The sequence below is a fragment of the Alosa sapidissima genome, chromosome 6, assembly GCF_018492685.1.
Source record: "Alosa sapidissima isolate fAloSap1 chromosome 6, fAloSap1.pri, whole genome shotgun sequence".
NCBI lineage: Eukaryota > Metazoa > Chordata > Actinopteri > Clupeiformes > Clupeidae > Alosa > Alosa sapidissima.
Window position 1 is genome coordinate 11,534,805 of NC_055962.1, and position 23,395 is coordinate 11,558,199.

General features: G+C 42.2%; 2 protein-coding genes across 7 annotated transcripts in view; both read right to left on the reverse strand.

The window, feature by feature from the left end:
• ppp1r13bb (protein phosphatase 1, regulatory subunit 13Bb) overlaps positions 1 to 15,199 on the reverse strand; it is a 59,279-nt gene extending 44,080 nt beyond the window's left edge. For 2 of the 6 annotated variants that reach the window (XM_042095551.1, XM_042095549.1), the window contains exons 1-2: positions 14,747 to 15,199; positions 13,614 to 13,763 (exon numbers count right to left, since the gene is read on the reverse strand). In XM_042095551.1, coding sequence (XP_041951485.1) covers positions 13,614 to 13,622 — 9 coding nt within the window. In that variant the 5' untranslated portion in view covers positions 13,623 to 13,763; positions 14,747 to 15,199. Of the gene's footprint in view, positions 1 to 13,613; positions 13,764 to 14,547; positions 14,692 to 14,746 lie in introns of those variants that run through there. The other 4 variants (XM_042095554.1, XM_042095553.1, XM_042095552.1 and 1 more) reach the window with 3 other exon arrangements.
• A 614-nt stretch (positions 15,200 to 15,813) lies between these two features.
• atp5mj (ATP synthase membrane subunit j) lies at positions 15,814 to 22,993 on the reverse strand. The gene is made up of 4 exons (XM_042095624.1): positions 22,856 to 22,993; positions 22,082 to 22,202; positions 21,776 to 21,799; positions 15,814 to 16,153 (listed from the first exon to the last, which is right to left on the reverse strand). The coding sequence occupies exons 2-4, from the start codon at positions 22,200 to 22,202 to the stop codon at positions 15,915 to 15,917; spliced, it is 384 nt and encodes a 127-aa protein (XP_041951558.1). The 5' UTR covers positions 22,856 to 22,993; the 3' UTR covers positions 15,814 to 15,914.
• Positions 22,994 to 23,395: the final 402 nt, after the last annotated feature.

Sequence of the window (23,395 nt, forward strand, 5' to 3'; positions counted from 1 at the left end):
CTGCCTATAGAGCCAAACTGATGATACTAGGGAAAGGAAAAGCTCAGAGCTGCGAAGGAACTCATTCATAATCTGACAAACAACTGACAGTGATGTTTGTTTTAGGCTAAATGACGAATGATATCGAAAAGCAATTGAGTGAAGTCTGTCATAGCATATTGGCAACAGAAAAAAGATAGTTCAAAAGGTTTAGATATTCCACACCAAGTTGAAAACAAATACAAACCAGAAAAAAAAAACTGAAACTTTAGTACACTATTTTTCGCACAAGCAAATAACCACAGCCATTCAAATCAAAAGGGACAATCGGCTTTCAGCTTACTTACCCCAGGCAGCACAATGAACAATGCATTGTCATTCCCCTTTGGGATTGCCCTGGAGTGACAATGACATTGACCAAAACACACACACACTGTGAGCACGCACGCCACTTTGCAGTCACAGCGAGATTTAAACTTCCCCCAAACGAATCCATAAGCAGGACAACAAGCAACCCAACAAAACCCTTTCAACTGCACAAAACCTCTAGATGGTTGACAAGAAACACTCTAAGCACCATTACAATATTATTCACTTTGGATAAAAAAAAAAAAAAAAAAAAAAAACATCTACCAAATAGCATAACATCCATATCCTTCCTCCCCTGCAGTCGTCAGGAGCACAAAAGGAAATCACATTCCATGACACAGGAAACTGATCAGATCAATTAGTTATACTGAGCCCTCCCACGCACGAGCATAGACACCTCCCAAATCACCCCCCCCCCCCCCCTAAATCACCTTGCCCCCCTTCAGGGGTGGCGGTCCTCTCCTGACGTCCCTTTTCTGCGGTGGCACGTTCTCCTTCGCCCAGGTCCTGTCCTTGGAGATGCTGACCAGGCCACGCAGGACTATGGTCACAAACTTCTTCATGCTGCCCGGCGCACTGTGCAGCGGCGGCACACGAAGAGCCGCGTCAAGAGAACGCTGAGACGGCACCGCGGACGGAGGAGGAGGAGGGTGAACGACGGCGACGAAGAGGAGGAGGAGGAAGAGGAAGAGCGGAGTAGAGCGGAGCCGACTGCCACGACCGAGGAGGAGGAAGAGGAGGAGGAGGAGGCAACAGCCCTGCAGAGGAGCGTTCTGGAGTCGCACACTCTGAGCAAGTACCAACACTGAGCCAGCGAGTGTGTGTGTGTGCGCGCGCGAGTGTGTGTCAGAAAGGGGGGGGTAGAGAGAAAAAGAGAGAAAAGGCAGTGAGAGATAGAGTGAGGGACAGAGAGGGAGGGTGCACATCAAACCATTGAGGAGAGGAGAGGGGTGAGGGTGGGGAGGGGAGGGGAGACTTCACCATCAGGCCTTACTTTATGCCATTTTTGGTCCCTGGGGGCAAACGTGGTGAAAGCGACACACCAAGAGGGTGGTAATGGGGATGTGCGTGCGTGTGTGTGTGTGTGTGCGCGTGTTAGGGCTTTCAGATAGAACCTCCGGAGTATACAGTATGCGGAGGTTTGTCAAACGGAGGTCCTACCCTTCGGATGATTCAGATATGATGCTAACCTGCGGACCTTATACTGACCTTATACGGACCTGTGTGAACAACATACACGCACATTACAGAATCTCCGTGTGGTTGTCGAGTGAGGGGTGGGGGCTTGTAGAGTTCACAAGAGGACGAGAGACGCAGAATATATGCGGCCGCTGTCACAGCTGCTGTTTGTTTACAAAGTGTATGCATTATGTAGGCTAAAGAAGAAAAATCTATTGTACGTAGGCTAATACTTGAAGTAGTCACGTAAGTGCGCACTTGAAATTGACCTACAGTATTTGTATGTGTGCTTCGAATAAACACATTTATCTGTTTTCAACATTATGTAGCAGAATTACTTGGCTATGGAACCCCAAATCTGGTTTGCGTTGGAGAGAGCATGCACAAACTTTATGGTACCAGCCAATTCACTCAAGACTTCAAGGCCATCATATACAACGTTTTTAAGCAACAAACAAAATACTAACATAACAGTGAAGTGCTTCGTTTTTTCATGGTTTATTTTTCCAAAAGCATCCTCTCACCATGTGTCTATTGCATTTACGTAAGGAGCTTGGAACAAAGTTGGGTTTTCTTCATTTTCATTTTCTCTAGGCATATTTATGCTCAACAAATATCAGCGAGCTCAGCAGTGAGGTCATGAGAAGGCTATCAATGACCAGAAAACCGACCGTGTTGGCTAACAATTTATTAAATACTCCTGTTATTGTCGTCAACGACGTCGATGTAGGCTACTGCCTTTTCAGCGCCTTCTGCTTATGATGATTTGGTCTTTTGAATTCCTTTGGCTTTGCGATGCAGTTGTAGGCTACATCAACGTGTCTCTTGCCGTTCCCTTCATGTGTTCTATCACAATGCTGTCTGCCCTCATGGACAGTAGCTCCGTGATGTCTAAATCTTTCCAGGTCGAGAGATTTTCTGGACAGCACTAAGCCACTCCATCATAACACTGTCATTTAAGTCAGATTCAACCACATGGATGCACGAAAGAAACGTCACCGACACGCCCTCTCACTAGGTGTGAATTTTAACCGCATGTTCTACGCCTTGTTCAGACACAGCACATTTACATAATGTCCGGAGGAAATACTAGGGGGGGATTATTGGGGAAAGGGACTGCTGGCAATGTGACAGACGGTTCGTCACATCGTGTCACACACAGTGACACGCACCCCGCCCAGAAGTGAGGAAAAAAACACATCCATCCTGCCTACAAGTTCCAGTGGTCAAGTTTTAGCTTTGATGGACCGGCGCCGGACCAGAGAAACTGCACGCATCCATGACCCTCACTTTGCCCCTGTCTGAGCAAGGCATTCAGCTGGTCATCACATCTGACAACTCCGGTTACATCACTCCTTACTGCCCAGAATGCTGTTAGTTTTCTCAACTGGAGCAGACACAGGGTGAGAAATCTGCAAACAACGACATCCACCACCAAATATATTAAAAAATGAATACAATAGCCTCTATAAGCCCTTGAGATTTGACTGCAGTCCAAATGTGACGAGGGGGAAAAAACTGGACACAAAAAAAAGGAGTAAGCTTTAAAGGCACAATCACTGGGAAGTCCTGGGCATTTTAAGCAAGCTGCTAATCCTTCTGGAGGCATTAGCGAATTGGGTTGGTCTGCGTGTCGGGCTGAATGGATGCCCATGTGGTCACTAGGGGAATTGAAGGCTTATGATATGATTTGAGCTTCAGGGTTTTGAACCTAGACCAAACAACCACATCAAATCATTACACTCACGTCAGATTTCCAGTTAGTCCTGACTGTGTGTGTGTGTGTGTGTATATGCCAATATTCAATATCCAATATCACCTGTTCAAATATTTGTATTGGCAGCTGACAGGCCATGTCGTAGTTTGGCACCATCAGCGACAAAGAAAATATGCGGTATTTGTACAGCGTTCACTATTCCTGGAATATCAGAAAATGAGCTCAGTGGCATTAAAAATACAGGCAAGATCACCCCATACTTATCCCATAGCTTATAAATATTGGATATTTTCTCCTCTTCTCAGATGTCAGTCTGTGATGCCGGATTACTTATCTACTGACAAATCCCTGAAATATTCCATGAGATATCTACCAGATGGAGACTCTGCATTATACATGGCAAATTAAAGCAACATGAAGGCAGAGAAGAAAGTTTTCCTCCTCCAGAAAATCAAGTCAAAAAAGAAAACGTTTTCCTCCCCTGGACCTTGTAGCACACTGTGTTCATCTCCTCCTTTCTTGGGAGAGACAAGAATCAGACACATGCAAAGAGGAAACAGTGAAATCACTTAATACATGGCGTCCTTCCCTCTATCTAACAATTACCTTGTTTACCTTCGCCCGTCTCTCTCCCTCTCTAGTAACAAATACATTCTAGATTCCACCGTAGCATTCCAAGGCACGTCTATGGTGCATACAATCTGTGAAAACAATCTGCTGCTGCTTGCACGATACAATGACATGGCAAAAAAAAAAAAAGGCTGGCTGGCAATCCAACTTCACACGCGTCTAACGGTGACAAACCTGTGAGACCGGACGCAACAATGCACTTAACAACTCAACACAAAAACCATGCGACATCAATTAGAGATTTATTGTAGTTGTTAATAGCCTGTCACTTGGTCATGTTTACTGACTAGCTATATCACGAGGGCACATGGCTCCACAAAAACAACATCATGAGGTAGAAGTGACCTTGTGGAGCAGATGGTATCAAAAAGTGGATCAACTTTGTGCTGGCAGACAGACGTCCTCCCTCCCAATCTTGAAAATATGGTGAGTCTGCCTCCTAAGCCTCCTTCAGTGAGGCATGCTGCTGACATTAACCAAAAAAGGTAGCTTATCAAGGCCCTGCTCACCGTGAATCATCAGGAAAGTTCTATGGTTCAGGAACTCAGGCAGACAGGGGGAGAGCTCTCATTGGGCATTTATAGATTCCTCTACAGTGCAGTCTCACTTGATGTTTGATGGACTGGGCTGGCATGAACTGCAAATCTCCACCCGGTCATGAAGGGCATCGTTGCTATGAAAATCCAGATTGCAAAACAAAACAATGTCTGGGATTGAGAATATGGCCGCGTTCCAGAGCTGGCAGTGTTCTCTCTCTCCATCGGCCTAGATAATTTCATGTGGCGTTGCCCGAGGCACTCCATCACTGAAAATTAGCAGAGGACGAGGTGGCACTGTATACATGACATTCTAGCCGTGCCAATCCTCTGGATTAGCGGTCATTGTTTATTGTCTTCGGCCTTCTACAATCCCGCAAAAACAGAGGGGGTTGGCCCCAAACTCGCCTCGATTTTGAAATAAAAAAAACGAGAGTAAAATACACAACCCTAATATCGTACAAAAAGATGTTTGGGTTTTTAATAACAACAAAGACAGTGAGCCTGGTGAAAGCTTGCTTTTGTTAGCAGTGCTTATTAAACCAATCCTCGTCTTCAGTAAAATGAATAGAAAAGAGAAAAGCAGGGGGAAAAAATTGTTCAAGAAATCCTGAAGAGAGTTAAGTCCCAGTCTGAATTGAGCATCCATAAATGGTAACATCCCCAGAAAAGCCATGGTTATCAGGGACCTGAGAAAGGGACACTCTCTCAGCAAGTCCGCTCCACTGCTTCAAAGCTCTTGTGACAAGAAGCATTCATATTTGAGGAGCTTCAGAATTCAAAGGGCGCCAATTCAGCTGACCACATTAAGAAAAGAGGGTGAATATGTGAATAATTGAAACTGGGCTGACTGAAGGGAGACTATCCTTCCGCCTCTGCAGTCATACACACACACACACACACACACACAAATACTCATTGTCACAACCTGAAACTTTTAAGCGTTCCAGTTTCAGAAACCCAACCTTGAATTCTTCACAATCCAACATGATTCTCCAATTCAACCGCAACAAAAGACTGTACTTAACGGAGGGTGTTTTCAAATCAGCATATTGGTCACAAGTCAGCTCACATGGAAAGCAAACAGGCACACATCAGAGTGATTAAATCACATCACTGACTGATAAACCCTGGCAAAGGCACTGTATGAGTCTAGGAAGGCCTGGATGCGAAGAAGCTCCGACCGCACTGACAGATCGATCTCTGGATTCCCCCAACAACAGCGCATTAGCCAGCATGGGCCTCAGCATGGCCACTATTGGCTGGCACCATGTCACATGATAGGAGGCATTGTGGGGAGCAGGGCACGGGGTGTGCTCTCTGGCTGACTGGCTGTGTGACACTGATGCCACCGAGAAGCCGCGAGGCCATCCACGTCAACCCGGCGCAGATCTGCCAAACGGGCAGCAGTCATTGGCCCCTTCAAGTTCCGGGAGTCACTCTGATTGGCTGGAGGGGTGTGGGGAGGCGGGACACCGTTGTGAGAATTTAGACTTTGCAACTGAGAGAAAGAGACCAGTGCCCGCAAAGCTGACTCAAAATTGACGCATTCCTCAGGAAGAACTGCCTGAAAGAGACAGAAATCTGAGGGAAAAAAGGGCAGAAATGACAACAGAGAATCAAACCAAAAAACAAAAAAAGGAAGCCTTGGCAGTGCCATCCAGACAGTGAATATTTTTAATCTACTGACCGCTGTGACAAGCCTCCTGTCCTTGTGTCCTTCTGCATCTGAATCATCTTCCAACACTCACATAAAGGATCCCATCATTGGGATTATTTCCATCGTCATACCTGCCCACGGACTACAGGTGGAAATTAGCAATTGTTGCTATATCCTGACCAAACACATATTCTCTTGTATTAATGTTTATTTGTGCATTGTCCTTGTTTTAAATAAATACATTTCCAATTCCAATCAACATTTAGTGCAATTTAGTTACCTAACTTGATTGGCCAAAGATGTCAAGCCTGACACAACTGCACATCCACCTGCACGGTGCGCAGCTTGACTCATCCATAAGTGATCAACCGTATGCTACACAGTCTCGCTAACTACTGAGTCCTCAGCCCCATTGCATGCTTTAGTGTCTCAAAGGTGGATCATCAGACGCTTGTGTCTCTGTGTCTTTGAGGCTGGGGAAATGATTTTCCATTTAAGGGCAATACAACACACAACACTTTTGGGTCATTCCGTGTCAAATCATCCAGTGGCTGACAGGTCACCCTCTCCAAAAAAATCTGAAAAAAATCACAGGTGTTTGTAGACCAAACCTATGCATAAAATCTTAAATAATATATCTGAATCACTAATGGTTCCAAAACTACATACAAGAGCAATTCAACTATGAACCATAAACTGTGTGTTTAGATTGGATATGTGCTGCAAACAAGTGACTCTTTTACTCTTCCATTGTATTAAAAGAGCACCACATGTGGTGCAAAGTGGAACTGCAGATCCAGTACAAATTCAGTGGATTTATAGACAATATTTTTCAAAAATCTTCTCAATGAAGAAACTCAGCAACAAGCCCAAATTTTGGACAAATGATCCTCACGTACAGAATGGTATATAGTAAAATTTAAACTGTTAACTGTGCACGTGGTGAAATGAGAAGATGAAAACAAGCTTTTTGAAAATCAAGCCTAATTTGAAAAAAAAAAAATGCTCTGAAAATATGGTAATGATACTAACCAAAGCATGGACATAACCTTATAATCAATATATGAGTGGGAAAAAAATCTGATGAATTTGTGTCACATACTTTTTGAATGAGAAGCCCTCAAAGGTGATGATGTCTTTTCACATAATGAATTTAACCCTTAGAACCCGATTGACACAAAGTGCGTCAAAAAAACACACCCTTGCTTCCTTGTTACATTGCTCCGCGACTGTTCATCGCAACGAGATAAAACCTTTATTGCATGACAGAGAAGAAGTGGGGCTTTCCAAAGAGACTACGCACTTGTCTGTACGATCAAGTATATGTAAAAAAATCATGAAATTAAATCAAATTGCATCATATTTACAGTCTATACTTCTCTGCGTTCACCTGCGCACCCATTACTCTCGTTTGAATTACTCGCGAATCCATGATCGCATAGATATGGCAAGCATATCAGATGAAAGAGGAGAAACAGGGCTATCCATTGGTACCATCTTTCTGGCTTATAAAAACAGACGAAGTGACTGCAAAATATTAACGTCATGTACACAAACCAACGCTGCACACCCATTACTCTCGGAGTAATTACTCGCGGACCCGTGATCGGATATATATGCCACGTATGTTAGATGAAAGAGGAGACACAGAGCTATCATTTGATACCAAATACATCCTTCTGGGTTATAAAACAGATGAAGTGACAGCAAAATAATAACTTCATATAGCTGGACTTACCCCACGTTTTTGTCTGTTTTTGTGGCAAAGCATGTTTATAATCCAACGCTATCGTGTGTTTCTCTATGGCAAAACATGTTCATAATCCGGTTTTGAGATCCTAGCAAATTCCTGCATGGCATCCAATTCAAGGCTCACATTGCATCCCAATTTGTTCAACAAAGAAACACCTTTTTTGCCTTTACTTTGTTCATGGCAATGCAGTAAAAAGTTGAGAATCATCATGTGTGCATACACCATAGTCACACATGCTAACAGGCAAACTTGGGTCAAGTCAGGTCAGATCAGTTCGTGTCACAGATATGGAGTGCAGAATGGTCATTTTTCATCGCTAAATAAAAAATGGCATTTATTTCTGTAAATCACACACCACATATTTCTGTAAATTGCTCAGCCCCAGAGTATCCCTCCAACATGGCAATTATATTGCCCGTTTCAGGACAGTCTGCCCTACACACACATGAAATGCATGTAGAGCTTTGAGCTTGCTGTGGTGAGATACAGGTCCAAATATAAGAATTTTTATAATATGATTTTTATATTTTAATTCTTTAAAAATCAAAATAAAATCAATGCTAGTACTAATACATGACATGATGGCAGACCTGGATAGCCTAGACTCTGCTGAAAAAAACAATATATAATATGTGTGTGTGGCACTTACAATGACCAGAATAAATCCTTATGAATAAAGGTAGTGAAAATGCCCTAAAAACAGCTTAGGGTTCTAAGGGTTAAAGCCATTTTCAGAGCTTTGCAGAGGGGAAAGTACACAAGATACATCTAATCCGGATTTTTTTTAATTCAACAGGAAAATGTACTTCTATTTACATAATTTCACTAATGTGTGTGAAATACCAAAAGAGCCAATAATGTTGGAAGTTGAACAAAAAGGATTGTTCACCACGACGCTTAAAATTACTTGAAGTTTCAAAGGGCTGTAGTTTTGCAACGATTAGTTATACAGATATACTATTTAAGATTTAGAGGGGGTCACCTGCCAAATTTTGCTGAAATTGGGTGATTTCACACGGAATTACCCTTTTTAGAATTAAACAGAATGACCACATCTGACAACCACGGGGGTAGGAGGGAACAGACAGTCCCTTGATCATAATCAATCCGCACTAATTAAAACCAAACATACTCCCACAGTGAATTCCACCCCCACAGCATACACATACACACACACACACAAAAACACCCAATACACTACAGTCCCAGGGCATACATGTGCATGTAAACACATGCGAACAACCCCCTTTGCTTTGGACTCAAGGGATTATTTTGAGCCCCTATATGATGGAATATTCTGCTTTGTGTTTGCAAATGCAGATTCAGCTAGGCTACCATGCTGAGATATTAGCCAACGCTTTCAGGGTGGATCAAGGTTTTCAATTTCCACTTTCGTGCCAATTTGGAAACTAAAGCGCAGCGGCACAAACAAAACAGCTATGTGCTTCAGAAATCCTTGAAAACGCTAAACCGTTGACGAAAGCAGAGTGAACATTACTAGCAGAGAGCAATAGAGGCCTAATTTAATTTGACGGCTCTTGCAGCTGGATGAAAATAAAAAGCACCATCCAAGCAAGAAACTGCAGCAAACAACAATAATATCCTCAACTCTCATTCGCAAACAGAGACCACAACAGAAAACAGTGGCACTCACAAACCTCTAATGGTCCACTTCCATGCTCCAGAGTGAATGCTAACAAAACTGCACAGCTCTCCATGACGAACACAAGTCTGCCAAATATTTCTGGAGAGGGATATTGCTGGAAGGAGGGGGGAAAACTCCCCCTGAAACTCACTGAGGAATGCGATCAATGAGGGCCCCATGGTACTCATCCCCTCACGGCAAATACTGGGCACAATGCAGGTAGTGTGAGAACTTAACTACATCCCAGAGAAAAGTGAGGAGAGGGAATGAGCTCTTACCTAGAGGGAATCTATAAGCCAAAATTGAGTGAACACATCAAGCTTAGATTGTTGGCTCCATTTCCAATTACTTCATAGATAACTGTGAATATATTTTTGTTTTTGTTGCTATTCTGCTGCAAACAGTCTTTCAACGTTGTCCCTTACGTCGCCAGCACAATGTCTCGTTTTGGATGAAACAGGACGGACACTGTGCCACATCTTCTGAACGTGCAATAACCTCATCTCTCATCCTCCCAAGCAGAACAGACCCCATGCCAACACTCAGTTTGACAGTAAATAACTACCGGCTGTGTGTGTGTACGTGTGTGTGTGTGTGTGTGTGTGTGTGTGTGTGTGTGTGTGTGTGTGTAAGTGTACGCGTGTGTGTGTGTATCATCTGCGTGTGTGTGTGTGTGTGTGTGTACAGTGGTGTGATGGGGTGTGTGGTGGGACAGCTTGGCATATTCATCTCCAGCAGGGCGATTAATCAGGTTGGCTAAATTTACCCCTGGGGTTTATTAACGGGGCCGCCGGACCGGGAGAGTAAACACATCACTTATCGGCCGGTGCGTCCAGCACTTTGTCGATTCCCTGCTAACGAACTCACCAACTGGCCTGGCATGGCAGCACTCTCCTCACCGTCACTCTCTCTCCACACACACACACACACACACACACACACACACACACACACACACACACAGTGTTTGGGAGGGAACACTAGGTATGGGTAAAGGTATTCGCAAAGGAATTTCTTAGTGGCTGTGACACAATATTGGACTCCAAACTACAGGCAAAAAGCACAGCCACCACTGCTTCCCCAAATCTCAGTTAAGAGTTTGCTAGTGTTGCTCAAATAAAACAAGCTTCGGTGCAGATATTTGTCAGGAAAATCTCAGAGAATTGGTGTGCTAATCAGGAAACACATGGGTGCATTCATTTCCTTTGTCCCCGCAGTACCATGAAGCAACAGCTCTGTTTAAATATTACCTCTCTGAATAGCACTCACTGCTATGCAAGGAGCCCTGGTATTTTCAGCCCTGTGCATGCTTTTCACTCACATTTCTAGTTAGCATTCAAGTGTGTGTAGGTTTAAGTGATAAACAATTGAGCTTCGCACAAGCGTGTGCACACTCACACACGGGCTCAAGCTTGACTGCCGCACAGTGCACACCCTACCTCTAGCTCTTTCGAGGCAGATAGCCCGTGGGCGACTGATAGGCTTTCCCACAATGCACCTCTACATTCCCAGTGCTCCACTACAATCTAGGTCACAGCAGACATCCCTCCCTCTCCCTCTCTTTCTTTCTTTCTCTCCTGTGATGGGCTCAGCTATGGGAGCGGAGACCCCCTTCACTCTTGCAACACGAGACCCCCTTCACTCTTGCCTGTCAGTATGAGGCTGATGGCCGTGGGAAAAAGCAGCCACCTGAAGGTCACTCCAACTGATCCAGGTTAAGACATCAACACAGACACAAACACAAACACAAACATGCGCGCGCACACACACAAACATGCGCGCGCGCGCACACACACACAAACACACACACAGCCATCGAAGAGGCATCTTGGTATTTTCCTGTCCTTTGAGCCATTTGTTCTAAGAGAGAGTGAGTGAACAAAAAAAAGGTTGGCTCAGAGGGAAAATGCTAAAAAGGGAGTAAGATCAGAGTGGCTAGCTAACTGGTCCAGAGAGACTCCATTATGGATCTGAAGACTCAGTGTTAACACAGACCGTAGCTTCTCCTCATCAAATAAAAAAAAGAAAGTCTCTTCATTGCCCCCTTTCAAGCTGCCACTGGAAAAAGCCTCAGTAGTCTCTGAAGTCATCTCGAAACGGGCTCACCTCCCGGCTGCCTGACATCTATTTATAAACTGGCGGACGGAAAGCAGGAGGGAAATGACCCAGAGAGGGTTCCTTTCAATCGGAAGGCTCCAAATCACAGCTGCCCTGTAGGCCTCTGCTTGGGTCAAGCACGTGGCATGGCACACACACATTTAGGCCACAGGGGGTGGGAGTTGAGGCGTGTGTGTGTGTGTGTGTGTGGGCAGGGGGTTGGGTTTGTGGTTTGGCGAGTATGTTTAACATCCCCAGGTGGAGGCCTGACCCCAGGTTGACCCCAAGCTGACCTCAAGCAGGTCTGGGCTAATTCTCAGTCATCCATCCACTTCATTCATGTGGACCGTGGCCATCATACCCACTCTGCTATTTCACTTAACCTAGCTGCATTTCTAATGCTGCACACATAGGCTCTCACTGCATTTCTGCATCCACCATGGCTCCCCATGTCAAAGGCAGCTAAATAAGCTTGTGCTTGTTACACCCAGTTGCCATAGTTACACAGAGAAAATTCTTGACAACTCAGTGAAGGCAGAAGGCAGTTATTTACACACAAAGTGTTGGATGTCTTCGAGACAGTCAATGAAAAGCAAGCAGGCTTAAAGAGGCTCCTTCCACTTGTCTAGATCTGTTTAGCTGCCCCTTGTGTGCACTACACTAGCAAATTGTAGGAGGATTTGTCTGCGAAAATGTTTCCCCCTTCAGACAATAAAATAAATCCCCAGCTCAGCTTTTCAATGGAAAGTCATTTAAAATGTCTAGGAGCATGTGAATTATTGTCTAGCAAAGAAAACAAATGGCCGAATAGCTTTGGAAAGTATGTGTGCACAAGGCGGGCGGGGTTCCCCTCTCTAAAGTCAACACAGGTTATCCTGGCATGCGTAACAAGTTAACATTTTTAAACCACTCATTTAGCAGATGCTTTTTATCCAAAGCGACTTAACAAAAATGCCTCATATTCAAGCTCCAGCACAGAGGAGAGACTTTAGGTAGGAATTAATACTGCATCAATCATTAGGCTACTAATTACTAGGCATGCTTAACTCACACATGATTCCTCAACAGAACACACACAAGCCTGTAAAGGACACATTCATACAGTGTCACAACCTACACAACAACAAAAAACTATGCTCATCATGAGATGGAGATTAGATTGGCTAATCTTTGTGAATCTTGGTCATATAATCACTCTTAATGACCGACTTGCTCTGTCAAGACCAATCTCCCTACAGAATCCACTTTAGGAGGATCAAAATCCTGCCGGCTCTCATCACCACCTCTCACATAAATAGGATGAAGGAGGGCATGAGATCAGGGTCACAGATTCCAATTTCTGAGATGGCCCAGGGACCATCCCTCTACGAGGCAGTGATGTAAGGAAATTGCCATCCTGATACCTGCTTGCCCTTCAATTACGTGTGTAATCCACACACATAAATACACTCACTAGTCCGCACAGTCTCCTTTTATACAGCCCCCCCCCCCCCCCACACATGTAATCTGTAAAAGACTGCCGAAATAAATTAGTGAATGAGTTGGCCCAGGTTTCTCCATCTTCTAAAAATGTACCTCAATCTACAAAGCAGCCTAGAGTCAGTGCAGTACCATTAAGCTAATTGCACCCATTAATACATATTTGCATGGATTTGGTTTGGTTTGTGCCCTCAAGGTCAGGCAATGCCTTGCCAGATCACAGGCAAGTGAGACTGGATTTAAGCCATTTGGCTAATCCCATAATCTAATCAAACATGAGTGTTAGCCACCATCGCTAATGGCAACATATTGCGAGGGGCTCAAAAAGTGTGTGCATCAATGAGTGAAAGTGTATACAGAAGACAGATTGTGCTTTCATCTTCAGCAGATCAAACAGGCATTGTAGGCAAAATCATGGAACAGTCAAAAAAAAATAATAATAGATAGATACAGAATGGAATAATAACAGCTTTTATCATACATCATGATCTTATGCAAGCAAGAACAGGGGAGGTCATTGGGGATGCATTATGTTTCTTGGTATATTAAAATATGAGCACTATTCTTACCGGCATCATGTTTGCAGATTTTAGGGGACGGGGGACATCAGAGCTTGAATATGGTCAGCAGCATAAGGATGTTGATTCTGACCCTGCCTCGAAACCACTTCAAAGGGTTGATACTTGGGTGTCCCCGATAGCTGAGAATGACACAGAAGTCTGCGAGCAGAATTACATCGATGAAAATGTATGAATACCCTGGGTGGTCAACAAGAACTTTTATAGAAATTACAATTAATGAAAATCCTTGTTTCATCAATTGATTTGACAGGTAACGTTAGAAAGCACTTAAAACGTAGCTAAACCAAGTGTAATCTTAAGGATGGTGTCGGTGTCTTCAATTTAACATTTAGATAAATATACAGTAACGTTAGCTGAGCAATACTACTATGACAACCTTAATCAGATAACATTAGTTAGCATAGCTGGAAGCCCCGGATAATGTTAATGTTAGCAGGCAAAACAAACAAATGCGGACTAACGTTAGCCGTACAGATGCAAACTAATTCTGAATTATTGACGTGTAACTAAATATAATACCGAGATGCAATGTGGTGGACAATGGTCACTTTAATTACACATCTCTAGTAGCTAACGATACATTATTAGATAAGCTTACGTCAGTGTGTAGACCTGATTATTAGACAGTGAACTAGCTAGCAGCTAATTAGCAAGCAATGAACCTACCAGTGGCGACAGTAACGTTACATTCACTCACTAGTAAACATCGTTAAATTTCAAATTCTGTGTATGCTGTTGTCGACACAAAAGAAGCAATGGTTTACTACGGACACTGGACTTAATTAAAACAACAATTACAACATGATGAATAGTGTGTGATACTTGTTTTGGCTATTTAATTAATTCGTAGTCACTCTCATTGGGTGGCTAACGCTAACCGTCTAACTTGCTAGCAGCGCACTTATCGCTAGCTAGGACCTACCAATACATTCCTGAGAAAACTATGGAGAAGCAAGCTAGCAAGACCAAGCTTTCAGTCATCCCGTACAAATTCACCATCTTGACAGATTGACCAGTTTGTAAAACAATTCTGACATGAATAACAAAATAACGTCATGGTCATAGCTGATTGTATGCGAATTAAAATATCGTTTGTGAATCAAAATAGCTTGGCAACTCACCAAAATCATCCAGTCATGATGATGCAGTGACGTTGATTCTCTTATAATGTTAAGCAAAACAATGTATGATTATGTGGATATAACTTAACCTAGTTTGCCAGTTAACTAATTATCGATTAAGTACCTAGCAAACACCTCAAAAGGCTATATTGTAGCTGACCAGCTAGAATTCTAACTTAAAAACACCTGGACCAGCGATGCATCGTTAACGTTGACTGGCTAATCTTCTAGCAAGCTACCCGACCGAAACTGGCTGAATATGCGTATTCGAAACATCTGGCAGGATGATCGAATATGTTTTTAACTATTAACGTTAAATAACAATAAAACGATTTCCAAGCTACTGCTGAAGTAGTAGCCTAGACAACGATGTATATCTAGCCAACGTTAGCCAGCTGTGTTTAATTCCCGATGTTTCTCCCAGCCAGGCAGTGCACAAAAATCCGTGACTGTCAGTGTAGTAAAGTGATGTCACACGCTGACGCGAAATCTCAGGAATACACGGTCAAAACATTTTCGCACACATACACACACAATTTACCTAAGAGGAAATAACTATTCATTCTGATAAATAGAAATAACATAAGAGGTGCAGAACTAGTAACGAAATACAGATGTCATGGCCTTGAGACCTCAGTAATCCACTCATTAATAAAGCAAAACGCTGTTAAACATTATTGTCCTCTTAAAGAAAAGGCTGAAAGATTGCTGTGCTTAATTTTGCACCTAAAAATGTTGCCCAACTTCTTTTGGAACTCACCAACATAGTCACATGACTCCTGATAGATTTACTGTATACTGTGGTAGCAAAGGTCCGGTTATAATTCTTCAGGAACTTGTGAACCCATTCAAAAGTAGGGCATGCTGATGCATTACACCATTCATTGTTCAAATGTACGCATGGTAGAACAATGAAATTGTGGCGTTACCAAGCACAAAGAAACTTGAATCGGTGTTAATGATAAACATGTTATATATTTGTATAGACTTTGACACTGATGTACAAGTAGACACAGTACATCATACCAAACCTCTTACGGTAGAATGATTGGCATTTCAGTCAAATATCAGAGTTTTATACAATTTTATTAACTGTACACAAGGTTGACTGAGTTCCACTGGTAATCGCTCATGTACTAATGGAAATGTACTGTTCATGGTTACTTTTTCATTTCATTGATTTCAGCTTAGCTTTCTCAAGTTCCAATTTTTCAATCTCCAGGTAGAGTTTTCTCTCCTCCAGGACAAGATTTTTGTGTTGCCTCTGCAAGATGTCGCTCATGGTGACGTCGCCGGCTGCTACAGCTAGACTTGTTGCGGTGGCGGCGGCGGCGGCGGCGGCGGCTGCTGCTGCGCTGGTGGCTGGCTTGGCAGTATGACTGGGGGCACTTTTCGCAGCATGGGCACCTGAAAAGCAAATTAATTCATTATGGTTTAACACCCATCACACTGATACCTATTTAAATAGGTAACAGACCTCATGATGAAAGCTAAGAAGATCAAGGCAATAAAACTATTCTATTGGGGACAAAACCAAGGTTGGCTATTGGGATATCTCTGAACATTCATTTTGTAATGCAGTATGGCACAACTTCTAGACATTGCCTCTGGACTGATTCTGGATCAATTAAAAGAAGGTCCATAGATAAACACTGGAGTTGCATTTGAAAGAAGAAAAAAGGTTGCTTGATCCACAAACAGTGACTATGGGCAGTATCTGTCTGCATCCTATCCTGCCTAACGAGCATACATACTTCCACACCTGTAGTGAAAACGAAGTCTTCCGGACCATAAAGTTTCCCTTGTTCCATTAAGGCAGATTCTGCCTTAAGTTGTGCTAAATTTGAGTTGGTTAGGATAGAAGTCATAGTGGAATTTGACAAGTAAATCAGATATATGAGCGTGAACACATGTGATATTAAATGGGGTGAGTAGGTTAAACAAAACAGAAAAGAAAAACATGAATGCAAAGGTTCACAGACGTGATCCAGGACGTTGGTGAGGAATTTCATAGTGTTAAACATCGGAGAGATACATGCGCCCCACATGCATTCATGCATATATTTTACATAGCCATGGAGTGGGACCTCCATGTAGTTTCCATACATACTTCTTCCTGTCCCGGTTGTATCCGGAATCGGTATTTTTTCCCCCCTCCATCCACCAAGGGGCAGCGTGAATCTTAAACTCATTACAGTTCCACACACAAATCTGGTTTGCTACTGGAGGGTCAACCTAAAATACCTGAAGAAGAGTCATAGCACCAGAAGGCCCACAGCCCATTTGCTGGTTCAAATTTTGAACATCAACAACTGAATAAGAACAAGTGAAATGTCAGTCCTATGGCTCCACCTACTGCACGTTAGATGAGGAGACCGTGATTGTGGGCATAACAGCACCATCTAGTGGTCAGGTTTCTTTTTTTTTTTTTTTAAATAAAATCTAATGTGGCTTAAAATGTCTATCACAAAGCTACTTAAAATAGAAGACTGGGCCAATTTATTTTGGCAAATGCAGACTTCACCAAACCTTTACGCAGTGTACAACTAAATAACAGGTTTGTGATAAGCTTATGGATTAAATTGGAACTGGATTATCAAGTTGAAAACTGCAGCCAATACACCAATCATTTGGAACCACACAGGCACTGGCTAGCAGTCTTTACCCCCATGCAGTCAGGCCGCTTAATGGACAGTCTACCCCCCTACTCCCCATAGGACATCCCTCTGTGACAATGTCTCTGTCCATTCACCCCCAATACCTGTGACCTGGACTTTGCATTGCTGCAAAAACACTCCAACAACCTTACCTCTATTAGATTTATTAATTATTGCACCAAGCACTTTACTGGACATAGCACTTTATGGGGTTTTCTAGGGGTAATTATGGTGAGCTAAATTAGGTACAAAGTAATGGGTGATTCATGGGGGATGTACATTGATATAAGGCAAATGGGGGAACAACTTCAAACTATATGCCTGTCTGTTTTTGCTCTAACAACATTTCCTGTAACAATGACAAATAAAAAAACTAAACTGAACAAGCAAAAGAAAACTGCCCCAGCCCCTTTTTAGTAAAGCCATAAATACACATAAATAAATATATATGACTAATCAATAAGAATCATGTTAGCCATGATACAAATGTGGATTTAAAGAAAAGCTGAAAACAATAGAAACAATGAAGGTTGTGAAGTACTCAAGTCTGGCCTCAGCAGATCTGGGGCCTTATCTGCAGTGTTAATCTAACGAACAATATTTATGGTCCTCATTTACAGGTACCAAAGATCACTAGATAGGTCTTCAGTTGGTTTAATATGCAAGCTGTATATATTATATTGGTTACTTTTCTTCTCCCCATGAATAGAAATCATTTTTGCCAGTTACCCTCTTCAATATGAAGCAGTCCTTAACAGCCTGGGAGAGTCCTTATATTCAATTTGTTCATTGAAGAAATAAAAATCTGTTACAACGGAAAATCATATCCTGTTCATTCCTAGCACCTATGTGAATGTTTATGCAACCGGCCTGAGAAATTGTCCTTTGCATCCTATTGAAGACAGACAAATATCGAAAACCGACATCAACAACAGAAAGAGACCTCCACTCAGTCAGAATAAAAGAAAAATACTGCAAAGACGAAAATGTTCTCATTTGGTGACCCATCCAGGTCACTTTATTGAATCGTAAGAGACAGACAGAAAAGACATTTGAACGTAAAATGCAGGGATTTTAGAAGCCGTTTAAACAAGAAGTTGGAGGGAGGGTGACAGCTCAGCATGGTGGTCAAATCAGTGGGCAGGCTCTGCGAAGAATAAGGAGAGCAATTTCAATAGGAACTGATGTGATCATTGTGAAAACAGGGGCCGGTTGCATAAAACTACTTAAGACTGATGATGGGCCATTTCTCCTTAGGTGACCTGTTGATGCAGTACATGCCAGTCGCACAAACAGCAAGGTTTGCGTAACGAACCTGCCCTCGCTAGTGGTGCTTCATCCAAATTGCAAAGGGTGTTGGTGGTTGGGTTTATGGATGGAATTATTCTGCACACTACTGAAAAGTCTTTCCTTGGTCAGATTTAAACTGGCTATTAAAAGTGTTTGGCTATGTGGTTCAATTCTGCCGCAAAGGAGTGCTCCATGAGATATCTGGTCAAACAGGCTTGGTACAGAAATGCTAATAAAATGTTTCTTTCCAATATAGACCAGAGGTAATACCAAGTCATGGATAGGGTGAATTACTCAATTCAGAGGCTTAACTCACTTGAAAAGACTGCACATCGAGTGACTCCTTAATTCATACATTAGATAGCATACACACACACAAACAAACTTCACTTGAGATTAGTTTTTTGAGTTATGAAGTATAACTTGGTACTTCTGAAGTGAAACGCAGTTTGTCTACAGTTTAGGTAGAGGACGCATTTTATGAAATGAAAGAAAATGCATCACCTGCCAAACCTGTTAAACAAGTTGCTTAAGGCTGTTTCCCAGCACTTTTACGTCTACCATTTATCTCTAATTTTACTTCTTTGAGGGCCGTGATTATTATGATCTCTATTGCTGCCATGGATAAAAAAAAATAAAAAAAACTTCTAATAAATGATCATCCAGTCAAGACCTGAAATACCATTGAGATCTTGCCCTCCATGGAGTTCCACTGTTGCTAGGAAAATAAATTTGCGGCATATTCCCTATTCCCCATCTCCTTGATAGCTTTATTTGCAAAAAGCACATTAACAGTGCGTTCAATTCAGTGGTAAATCTTTCACTAAACTAGTAGGATTAGAAATACAAATTCACGTGGTAGATGTATAATATAGTATCATGTAGATGAGTAATAAAATACATTTAACAAAATAAGTTTGCAATTCACCACAACCATCTTTTTCAAAATGGCATTTCATAGGGCTCATTTACGGCACCATCTAGAGATAGCCAATTAGGTGCCACGTGGAGACAGCGTAGAGTACAACGGTATGTCGTTTATGCGGATTGGTGGTTGAGCTGGCAATTTCCTGCTGGGAGGATCAGCCAATCCACACAGAATACATAATTTGTGGCCAGCAGAAATTCGACACCTAAACGGATTGAAAATAGTGCCAGAGGTGAGCATGTCAGACGACACCTTTAAAGATGGTGGCAATCAGTTGGGATCCTAACTTGCTGAAGCTTACCCTCCGAATCCCAAACCCGTGGTTTGTCTATAGCCACCAGGGTAGAGCCAGAGGATACGGTCATCTAGGATGAGAGGATACGGTCATCTAGGATGAGAGGTGTCCCCCCCCCCCCCCCCAACACCTAGTCCAAAGTCACAGAGATATGCCTCTGCTAGGGCTAACTTTGACACATCTGAGTGAATACTTAAAAAAAAACAAAAAAAAACAAGCTTTGCCTTAAAATGGGTACATGAAGCCAGTACAACAATATGCTGCTAGCAAGTCAGATGCAAGCCTTGTCACGAAGGAATACCGATTTATTTTTAACCAAAAATAATACATTAACATTAATTCAGTGCAAGTGATTTGATTAAACATTAACCAAAAACAAAAGAAATAGCTGACTTCATGGGTTAGCTGTTAGCATTAAGCCTTAAGCATTATAAACAGAGGAAGCAGAGAAAGAGTGGCTTGATCACTGAAATGGTACCAATTTCTACTTTAGCAGCAATACCGACACTCGTCAAGGAAATGTATTTAGCTTGTGGGGAGGTAAAAAGAAAGACCAAAAAAAAGTATATACACACACACCGGTATATATATTTACACAAAAGACCTGTAGGCTGACCATCCCTAAAGAAAAGGTCATTCTAAGGTCAAATTCTACTGCAGATACAAAATCCCAAGCAATAAATGCCTTCCCCCCCCCCCCCCCCCCCATCAACATTTTGAGATGAGATCTGGGCATTAAATAAAAAAAATAAAAAAAAAAAAAAATTTCAAAGAATCACCTTTCTCCATAGATTTCCTCAATAAATTAATTACAATGACTTATGATCTAATGACTGACAGAATGAAACTACATAATTAAAAGTTAAAAATAGAAACTAAATTTATGGCAAGACAGATGGCTTTACCATGTTAAGACAATGGCCCAACAAAAATACATGGGCAAAATGATGGCTGCTCAAAGCACACAAAGCATGCAACATATTTGTACTATGGCATGTTCTTGTGGACTGTGCAACTGACTGGTTTGTCATTACCACATGAAAATTAAGACTACCTTCTAACAAATGGGGACATTTTTAACCCTCTCCATTTTAGGCCCTGAGGACGCTGACCTCAAAAGACAGGCATCCTCATTAACGTGCCTAGAAGGACACAACTACAATGCTGCAAACTAATCTACTCTTATTGTAAGGACATTATGGTCTCACAAGGTGCTGGCTTAAAAAACAACCTGCCAACTACTGCACCCACTACAGAGCATGGTCTAGACGATGCTACATGATCCAACTGATATTTGGTAAATCACTCTTTACAATTGGTCATGAGAACTAGCTCAACTTCATTCTACCCATGCACCAGTCGGTCATGGTGAAGGGAAACATATAGCATGATACACAATAGTAAGTAATCTAAAATCTTACAATTTCTTCTGTTCTTCTGTAACTACAGAGGTCCAATTTTTCCACATACTTTGCGAATACATTTAACTCTGGTGCAGTCATGTCGCAATACCGGGGCCAATTATCTCCTAATGTTCTGTGAGCAATATAGATGTATCCCAATTACAAGTCACTTGGTTCTCCCATATTGCTTATTCAATCTCCTCAAGAGCACTCAAATGCAGCACCAAAATAGAGTGATTGCTCTGTTGTCTTACCGATTCTTGATTAGGACTGAGTCTTAAGCCTCTTTATGCAACCGGCCAAGAGATTTCAAATTGTCAATGAATTTGCACAAGATATAATAAAGCAATAATGTCATTAAATAAGCAAGGTTGGATTAAGATTGAACAAAATTATCCTGACACATGTGTTGTGGAGCGTACTTGAATTGAGATAGTCCAATTGGATTACACTTACTTGAATCTACAGCAGCTTTCTTTCCTGCAAACAGAGAAAGACAGACAGATATTACGAATTATTATGAAATTTAAAATGCAAGACAATTCAGCAATGACAGGTCAACAATAACAGGGTTCAAGTTCAAAGATTTGATATGTTCAAGCAACACTAGGGTCACTGTAAAACCATAATACATACATACATACATACATACAGACTGACCTACAACTTTTCAAGCACTAAGCACAAACCTTCATTTATTCATTCATTCATTCATTCATTCCTCCCTCCCTCATAACTTCATGCATATGTTAACTAACGCACCTCCGTAGGACACCTTGTAGTACAGGAACGTCATGACTCCAACACCAACCCACATCTCCTGATATGCCTTAGTGTAGTAAGGGCTCATTTTGGCCCACCAGCCTGCGAATGCGCCAGCCATCTGTAAAAATGAAACAGTGGCAGTAAGACAAGGTTACAAGATCCACCATTACCATCTTCACTGACATTCCCTACACAATGACATCTCGTTTTAAAACGACAACGCTAAGAGGGGGGAAGCAATCAAATTCATTATCATACGTTGACCATGACTTTCCCAGGACATCGCTGGACATAGCCAACTAGCTAGCTCGCATGCTTTCATCTTGTTGTAACGTAAGTTAACGCTGCAAAAAGTTAACGTTAGCTCACAGGCTGTCAAACGTTAACATGTCAAGAGCCCGAAAGCTAGCCGTTTTCGTCATTTTGAATAGAAATGACTTAGCCGGTCAACGCACCTACCAATTGAAGAAGGAATAGATAGCTAATTGAACGAGCATTTCAATAAATAACATTGGTCAGTAACGTTATAGGTAACTCCTCTGGTAATTTCACAAACTAATCTGATTGAGCTAACTAAAAATGCCGTTAACATTAACTAGCTGGCTAGCCATCGTTTAGGGTAGTGAGGCCATGTTACAAGGAGACACCGTAGTACGATGACATTAAATAGACCATTTAATTTCACAGACATTCTGCCATTGGTCTTGCACATTAACACGATTCCTCGTCTCTACAATTGCACAGGTAAATGTTAAATAAAACACGACTCACCTTCAGCTTCTGTGTGCACTGTTCTGTCTGGAGGTCACAAATTCAGCGCTGTGCCGCAATGACTTCTGGGAAAGAACCAAGTGGCGGATGCACTCAGGATGGACCATGCTGATAGATTTATACCAACACATCGCCATCTAGCGATGTCCTCCAATTGTGATTTGATCAACCTTGATGAATGTGACGTACACACCCTATAGTAAACAATCCCTATGTAAAACAAAGTTACAGTGACTAACGAAGACTGCTGTCCTGTCTACGTTTGCAGTTCAGATCACCATTAAACCTTACGGGACAAGTGAGACATTGATGTTTTGTTAGGCTAGACATATTATGTATGATGAGAATGAGGCACATTGATCTATTTGTGATAATCCCAAATGATTGTAGATTCTGAACAGTAGGCTATGTAGTATGCACGTAGATTGATAAACCGTCCTATGTGGTTGCGACATTTATCATTATGGGCCTTCATTTGCACAAGGCGTTAGTGGGTGCACAGACTCAGGGTGGCGCCCTTTTCCTTTGGATTTTAGTTTG

Bases quoted from the DNA above. Each gene is read 5' to 3' on its own strand.
- atp5mj (XM_042095624.1), bottom strand. From the start codon at position 22,202: ATGGCTGGCGCATTCGCAGGCTGGTGGGCCAAAATGAGCCCTTACTAC. The intron at 21,800-22,081 runs GTGCGTTAGTTA...CTCTGTTTGCAG, and splicing joins CTACAAGGTGTCCTACGGAG to GAAAGAAAGCTGCTGTAGAT. The intron at 16,154-21,775 runs GTAAGTGTAATC...TTTGCTTTTCAG, and splicing joins GAAAGCTGCTGTAGATTCAA to GTGCCCATGCTGCGAAAAGT.